General features: G+C 37.0%; 1 protein-coding gene and 2 long non-coding RNA genes across 3 annotated transcripts in view; 1 reads left to right on the forward strand and 2 right to left on the reverse strand.

Annotated features, from left to right (window-relative positions):
• LOC144638382 (uncharacterized) overlaps positions 1 to 8,322 on the reverse strand; it is a 48,971-nt gene that overhangs the window by 13,081 nt on the left and 27,568 nt on the right. The window lies entirely within an intron of this gene.
• LOC144638378 (uncharacterized) overlaps positions 20 to 8,322 on the reverse strand; it is a 68,500-nt gene continuing 60,197 nt past the window's right edge. The window contains exon 4 of the long non-coding RNA XR_013567912.1: positions 20 to 2,573. This is a non-coding gene — a long non-coding RNA (uncharacterized LOC144638378). The remainder of the gene's footprint in view (positions 2,574 to 8,322) is intronic.
• LOC144638941 (uncharacterized) lies at positions 5,552 to 7,893 on the forward strand. The gene is made up of 5 exons (XM_078498219.1): positions 5,552 to 6,090; positions 6,192 to 6,259; positions 6,588 to 6,791; positions 7,101 to 7,171; positions 7,518 to 7,893. The coding sequence occupies exons 1-5, from the start codon at positions 5,552 to 5,554 to the stop codon at positions 7,707 to 7,709; spliced, it is 1,074 nt and encodes a 357-aa protein (XP_078354345.1). The 3' UTR covers positions 7,710 to 7,893.

Genomic DNA, 8,322 nt, shown 5'->3' on the forward strand with positions numbered 1-8,322 from the left:
AATTCAATGCAATGATCTACGCCAATCAAGAGTTCGACTTTTTTTTCGAACAGGTTAGCTCAATCAGCTAGTTTGACAACCTTCAAGGCAAAATTTCTGCACGTAATAACTTGGGGACTGTGCAATAATTATCGGTTCTAAAATGAGCACATTACGGCTTAAACACCCCCCCCCCCCCCCTCCAACCTCGGCACCCATTGCTTAAATTGAAACTGCCAATTTCACCTTTTTCTAATGCTTATTTGATGTTTCTGTACTTCCAATCTCATGTTTCTACAATGCCAATTTCATATTTCAACAAAACCAATTCTAACTTTTCTGCACTGCCGATCTCACGTTTCTACGTACCACACTAATTTTAATGTTTCTTCCCTGCCGATTTCATGTTTCTACACCACCAATTTCAAGTTTATGCACTGTCATTAATTTCACGTTTTTACAGCGCCTGTTTCACGTTTCTGCACCACCAATTTCACGTTTGTATTGTCACTGTCACGGTTCTACAATGCCAACTTCTTGTTTCTGCTCTACCAATTTCACACTTCTGCACTGCCAATTTCACGTTTTTTTACTGCCATTTCACTTGCAATTTTAAGCAATTGTATCAAATTCACCTTTCCTCCTGGCAAAGGTAAAAAGGAGCAGAAACGCACAAAGCCGTTTTTACGGTGTGTTAGGGACGTGCGAAATACAACCATGAGGCGGAAGATATGCGGCCTTGGATGGCTGCTATGGGTAGCTCTACAAAAACTGTTCTTGATCACATCAGTGGAAGCAAAGGTATCTAATTGCTTTTTGTATAATTGCACTTTTCTATACTACAATTTCGCTTTTTTGTAATGCCAATTTCACCTTTCTGCACTGCCAGTTTCATGTTTCTGCAATGACAATTTCACTTTTCTATACTACAATTTCACCTTTTTCTAATGCTTATTTGATGTTTCTGCACTGCCAATTGCACGTTTCCGTACTTCCAATCTCATGTTTCTACAATGCCAATACCCGACTTTCATAATGCCGGAACTAGCGCGCGGTCTGGTTCTAGCTGCATGAAAGCGAGGCCAGAAAGGCCTCTCGAGGACATTGAATGTGCTAGCGATCAAAAGTTTTTTTCTTCAAAAGCAAGTGCTGCCATAGTTTCCGAAAGAGTGAACCGCCACACAACCTGAAAGTTGCCTTGTGTATTGTGACTGGAGAGGTCAAGAGTGCTAGTTGTACCTGTGTAGCAGGAAGAGTGGGATTTTGTAACCACGTGCTGCCCTTGATGTTCAAGATTTGTAAGTTTACTTTGTATAACTGTACTTCTACCAAAGATTTGTGTGAGGAACAGGACCAACAATTGACCCCAATATGGGCCTCTCCCAAATGGCCAGTCACTCCACTCAGGCAAACACTACTAAATACATGTAGACAAAATTTGGAAAATGCCAAATTGGTTGATTTCTATCCTAACAAGTCGCCCTTTCCGAATCAAACTTTGAGACCTCTGCATCTATTGACTGCATACCAAGACTTGATTGCAGATGCATTTCAATTTAATTAATTTATTAGTTCTATTCTACCAATTTTTCGTTTCTGCGTTGCTAATTTCACTTTTATGAACTGCCAAATTAACGTTTCTACAATGCCACATTCAACTTTCTACCCTGCCAATTTCCTTTGTATGAACTGCTTATTTCAGGTTTAGGTTTATTTTTGCCACTTTAATGAAATTACAAGACAGTGTAATAATGAAACAATAAGGTGGCGAGGAACCATGAGAAACCACACGGCTTTTAAGTAATGGTTTTCTTCTATCATATATTATGTTCAGTTTAACTATAGAATGATGACGAAATCTATTACCGAGTAAAATTTAACTTCAGTTCTGTAGTATTTCATTTGTGTTTCCACAATGGCAATTTCACTTCTCCGTTATGCCATTTCGTGTGACAGCACTGCTTATCTCACATTTCTGCCCCGCCAATTGCACTCTTCTAAATTGTCAATTTCATGATTCTTCAATTATGCTTCGTCAGTTCAAGTTTCTTCAATGCCATTTTCGCGTATATTTACGGTCAATTTCGCGTTACTACAATGCCAATTTCACTTTTCTGCACTACCAATTTAAGGTTTCTATAATGAAAGTTTGCCAATTTTACGTTTCAACAATGTCAATTTCAATCAATTTCTGCAGTGCTTATATCATGCCAAAGTATGTATCTCAATTGCCAGTTCTGCACTGCCAATTTCAGATTTCTTTAATAAGAGTTTTAAGTTCCTTCAATCCATTTTCAATTTTATTTACTGCCAATTTCACGTTGCCACAATGCCAATTTCACTTTTCTGCATGCACTTCCCATTTCATGTTTCTATAATAAGAGTTTGCTAATTTCACGTTTGAACAATGTAAATTTCAATTTTTTTTTTCTGCAGTGCTAATTTCATGGCAATGTATGTATCTCAATTGCCAGTTCAGCACTGCCAATTTCAGATTTCTTTAATAAGAGTTTTAAGTTCCTTCGATCCATTTTCAATTTTATTTACTGCCAATTTCACGTTGCCACAATGCCAATTTCACTTTTCTGCATGCACTTCCCATTTCATGTTTCTATAATAAGAGTTTGCCAATTTCACGTTTGAACAATGTAAATTTCAGTTTTTTTTCTGCAGTGCTAATTCCATGTCAGTGTATGTATCTTAATTGCCAGTTCTGCACTGCCAATTTCAGATTTCTTTAATAAGAGTTTTAATTTCTTTCAGTTCATTTTCAAATTTATTTACTGCCAATTTCACGTTGCCACAATGCCACTTTCACTTTTCTGTACTACCCATTTGCAGGTTTCTAAAATAGGAGTTTGCCAATTTCATGTTTCAACAATGTCAATTTCAATTTATTTTCTGCAGTGCTTATTTCATGTTAATGTATGTATCTCAATTGCCAGTTCTGCACTGCCAATTTTATGTTTCTCCACTCAAGGCACTGGCAATGTTTGGTCTCTAGAATGCTTATTACACTTTTATGTACTATCACTTCATCTTTCTGAACTGCCAAGTTCCTGTTTCTACAATGGCAGTTACACGTTCCCTCAATGCCAATTTAACTTTTTTACAATGCCAATTTCATGTTCCTTCAATTCCAATTTCATGTTTCTACAATGCTAATTTCACTTTCCTGCACTGCCTATTTCAGGTTTGAGAGGTTTCAATTACACTTTTCTGTACAGTCAATTTTATGGTTTTGCACAGCCCAATTCATTTTTCTTCACTGCCAATTACACGTTTCTATTTTATCCATAGAATCACAATCTTAGCTCGATTCTCTAACAATGTGTAACTTCTACGAGGAGGTTAATTTTATGTTTAACTAAGCCTTCATTTAACTTTAATTAGATCCAGGTTATTATAATTGAAACAACTGCTTATTCTGTTACATGATACATAAACTACCTAATTCTGTTACTTAACTGTTGTCAATATTTCTACTTATGTTAAGTATTCTTACTGGAAAAGTAGCGCTGGTTTACGTCATCCAAATAGATGTCATAAGCATCCACGAGAGAGACGAAAAGTGACGTACACGGTTGCAGTTAGGTTTCTACTTTTATACATCACGTTCAAGTCCGTTTTACAGAGACCTATAAAATGCAACGGCACAAACAACAACACTAGAACCACACAAGGCAACTTTCATCACTAACAAGGTGTGTTTACATCTGAAAACTTGCATGCAGCGGTGTGAGTTCCATACCAGTATGACTTCGTGATTTCATACCGCGTTTACATAAAGGTACACTTCGGGTCGGGGGGTTCTGCATCCCAGGCCCAATTAACGTGACTCACTCGACGCATTTTCAAATGAATGACACAGAATACGCATGCGATACTCATTCTACTCCACCAGGAGACTGATTTCATACTGAAACGAGTGGTCGATCAATGTTCTTAAATGTAAATCTAATGTTTCTGTCAGTCGATTTTATAATTTTGCAGATGCATTTCAATTAAATTAATTTATTAGTTCTATACTACCAATTTTACGTTTCTGCGTTGCTAATTTCACTTTTATGAACTGCCAATTTCACGTTTCTACAATGCCACATTCACCTTTCTGCGATGCCATTTTCAGTTTTATGAACTGCTAATTTCAGGTTGAGGTTTATTTTTGCCACTTTAATGAAATTACAAGACAGTGTTATAATGAAAAAAAGGTCGGGAGGAACCATGAAAAACCACACGGCTTTGAAGTAATGGACTCCTTCAATCGTAAATTATGTACAGTTCCACTATAGAATGATGGCAAAATCTATGGCCAAGTAGAATTTAACTTCATTTCTGCAGTATCACCTTTATGTTATTCAAAATGTCAATTTCACTTCTCTGTATTGCCATTTCGTGTTTCAGCACTGCTTATTTCACATTTCTGCCCCGCCAATTGCACTCTTCTAAATTGTCATTTTCACTTTTACTTACTGCCAATCTTATGTTTCTACAATGCCAATTTCACGTTTCTGCACTACCAATTTAAGGTTTCTATAATGAAAGTTTGCAAATTTCACGTTTCAACCATGTTAATTTCAATTTATTTTCTGCAGTGCTTATTTCATGTCAATGTGTGTCTCTCAATTGCCAATTCTGCACTGCCAATTTTAAGTTTCTCCACTGGCAATGTTTGGTCACTAGAATGTAAATTTCACGTTTTATGTACCAACACTTCATGTTTTTGAACTGCTAAGTTCCTGTTTCTACAATGGCAGTTTCACGTTCCCTCAATGCCAATTTCATGTTTCTACAATGCCAATTTAACTTTCCTGCACTGCCAATTTCAGGTTTGAGAGGTTTCAATAACACTTTTCTGTACAGTCAATTTGATGGTTTTGCACAGCCAAATTCATTTTTCTTCACTGCCAATTTCACGTTTCTATTTTATCCATAGAATCACAATCTTAGCTCGATTACTTAACAATGTGTAAGTTCTACGAAGAGGTTAATTTTATGTTTAACTAAGCCTTATTTTAACTTTAGGTCCAGGCTATTATAATTGAAACAACTGCTTATTCTGTTACATGATACATAAACTACCTAATTCTGTTACTTAACTGTTGTCAATATTTCTACTTATGTTAAGTATTCTTACTGGAAAAGTAGCGCTGGTTTACGTCATCCAAATAGATGTCATAAGCATCCACGAGAGAGACGAAAAATGACGTACACGGTTGCAGTTAGGTTTCTACTTTTATACATCACGTTCAAGTCCGTTTTACAGAGACCTATAAAATGCAACGGCACAAACAACAACACTAGAACCACACAAGACAACTTTCATCACTAACAAGGTGTGTTTACATCTGAAAACTTGCATGTAGCGGTAACAATGTAAATTTCAATTTTTTTTTCTGCAGTGCTAATTTCATGTCAATGTATGTATCTTAATTACCCATCTGGTGCACGATATATTTGAGGTGAAATTGCGGTTTTGTTTGTGACGCCGTCACCCGTCACAACCGCGAAGGAGACTGGGACAAGTTCACTTTGCACTTGGAGACTGGCAATATTGACATTACTCACTGTTATGGCGGCGAAGCGTCGCAAGTCTTGTCGATCAGCTCCTTTTTCTATGGATGGTTTGCAGGAAGAGGTCGATGAAGATATAAGAACCGAAAAGATTGGCACAAGGCTGTTAGAGGATATTAAGTTGTCGATTGATTCCCGTCATCAAGTTATGAAGCTTCTTTGTCCGCACGTGAGTGAAGATGACGGCGATACGCTGTTCCAGTGCGTTGCAAGTTTGCCGGATTCAAAGTTTCCCGGAACAGATGAGTGTGATGCATTCCACGTTTTCACACCGCCATATGATCGTTGTCTTCGTTGTACGTCCCATCTGGTGCGATACAACAATCCTGTTGAGGTTGAATACCACCATCTAAATGGCTCGGCCAAAGGAATAAAGTGTTCCTTGAAGTGTACTCGATGTGACTTCCTGTACGGGTACTCTAAATATGGCAACCCTGTTGCTGGCTGGAATTTGTACTCTGATCGTAGACCTGCGGTTGAAGCTTCAGATGTGTGCTTTGTCCAGCGGATCCTTTTGAAATTTCAGATTTCTTTAGCGTAAGTTATTTTTAATTTTTGTCATAATTGATCAGATACAGATCCCATAATACGATATAACAAGAACGATTATTTGCTAATAAGGTTGGCTTTTTTTTTAGATGTCATTCCTGGGTTTCATTTAGTGGCTTCTCTACGGCCTTCAACGAACTTTATGGCCTGCAGACCGGTAAGATTTATTTATTTATATTCTATTTATATTTCGTTGCTAAATAGTACCCGACTACTTCATGCACATGTGTCGTGACGTTTTGTAAAACGAGGCACATCAGAATAGATTTCAGCTTCTAATATATTTCAATGACTTCAATGACATGTAAATAAATGGCCGGGTATTTACATTTGAGTCTATTTTGAAACTACTACTGCATTAAATAAGTTAATTTCTTTCTGTTTTAAATTAGAGGTTGACACAGATAATCAACTCCCCAACTGGTCTGTCTCCTTCCAGTTTAGATGATTAACTATTTTTGTTCGAATTGTTTTTATATCCTCAGGGTTAAGTGAAAAGAGAGCGGCCAACGCCTTTTGGACTGGGGAGCTAGAGGAAGAACTGAGAGAAAGGGGAGCTCTTGATATGTTTGGAATGTTCCATAGTGATTCAGACAGAGAGGTCATTATGGAGCATATTGACCATTTACGGGCCAAGAATAATTACTCTCATCAGCCACAAGATTGCACTGAGGACTGTAAGGCCAGAGGTATCTGATTTTGTTGCATTCTCTACTTTTAGTATGAATTTTTTTCTTTTCTTTCCAAGAAACACTCAGTAACACAGGGTTCATACAATTTATGAAAAACCAGGAAATTCTTGGCATTTTTAAGTCTGGGTCATGGAACGGGTAAAAACGAATCCGAAATCAAGACAGTTTTCATCAATTTCCAAGAACAATGGTTTGGAAATTTCATGGAAACGGTCATTGGAAGACATGGAATTTCAAAAGCTCAATTTCAAAAGCTCAAAACCCTGTAACACTTATGCAATTAAGTTGTTTTTTTTTTCCTTCTAGGATGTGGTAAATTATGGGTGGCAGATGGGCAATGGAAGCTAATGTTTGCACATTGCATGATGAAAAGAAAGGTGAAAATATAGTTTACTATTTATTTACACATCTAGTAGTGTTTAATAGTAGAATAATGTGGTTCTCCCAATTGTATTTTCCATTTTGAATGAAATGCATTTAAATTATTTTGTCTAGCTTTACTGTAGAAGACTGTTAAGACAAGTAATCTTCAATGGTGTAATGTAATGAGCTGCATAAAAGGCTTCTTCATTGCTTGTACATGTGCTATATAATATTCTGAATAGGATCATGAGAAGTTAATTCTGTAGGTAATAACTACATTTCCATTTTTAATCTACCCGGTAATTGATAAAAATTCAAAATAATCTTAATATGGAATTTATTTTCCCTCACAAAATGTAGAATGTTGTCAATGGGCTTCCTGCTGTAAACTACCCAGATGTTTGTACCTCTGCCCCTGTCCACGGAAGGGCCTTTTGCCAGGAACATTTGGATTTTTTATCTGCAAAGCACCCTGCTGTACCCACTGACATTCGTGGTTTTTTAAAGCATTGTGGTGTTTTAAAAGACAATGATACACCTGAAGGTAGCTAGTGCATTGTAATTCAACCTTATGTTTTAAATTTATTAAATCAAAACATTCTAAAGTCCTATGGCAAAGTGAAATAGGTTACACTGATTAGTATAACAGTATATGGATGCTCCTATATAAGTGTATACTGTATTTTCTCAAATAAACGCCCCCGGCGTTTATTTCAAACTTGGCTTCGTGAACCCGGCGTTTATTTGAAGCCGGCGTTTAATCGGGGCCTGGCGTTTATTAACGGACTGCAATTTTCTGCCAATTTTTCAGATTGATTTATTGTTACCGATCTTCGAGACCAAGGGGCAGTTTGTCGAGGCGGGACGATTTTTCTCTTCGTTCTGCCCCAAAAAATTGTTCCTGGGTATCCAAAGGTGATTATTTACCAAAGGTGCACTATTACGGATTGGACAATTTATGTTGCAATCGAGATTTGTGACAAACAGAATATATTTACTTAAACGCCGGGACCTCAAACAAACGCCCCCGGCGTTTATTTAAAAACTAGCAATTTTGACCCGGCGTTTATACGAGGCCGGCGTTTAATCGAGAAAATACGTTAGTTTTACTTACCGCCACCTTGATAATAATTAATAATTGTTTCATTATACGTTTTCAAACAAT

The sequence above is a fragment of the Oculina patagonica genome, chromosome 14, assembly GCF_052425735.1.
Source record: "Oculina patagonica isolate OP01 chromosome 14, crgOcupat, whole genome shotgun sequence".
NCBI lineage: Eukaryota > Metazoa > Cnidaria > Anthozoa > Scleractinia > Oculinidae > Oculina > Oculina patagonica.

Bases quoted from the DNA above. Each gene is read 5' to 3' on its own strand.
- LOC144638941 (XM_078498219.1), top strand. From the start codon at position 5,552: ATGGCGGCGAAGCGTCGCAAGTCTTGTCGATCAGCTCCTTTTTCTATG. The intron at 6,792-7,100 runs GTATCTGATTTT...TTTTCCTTCTAG, and splicing joins TGAGGACTGTAAGGCCAGAG to GATGTGGTAAATTATGGGTG. The intron at 7,172-7,517 runs GTGAAAATATAG...CACAAAATGTAG, and splicing joins ATTGCATGATGAAAAGAAAG to AATGTTGTCAATGGGCTTCC.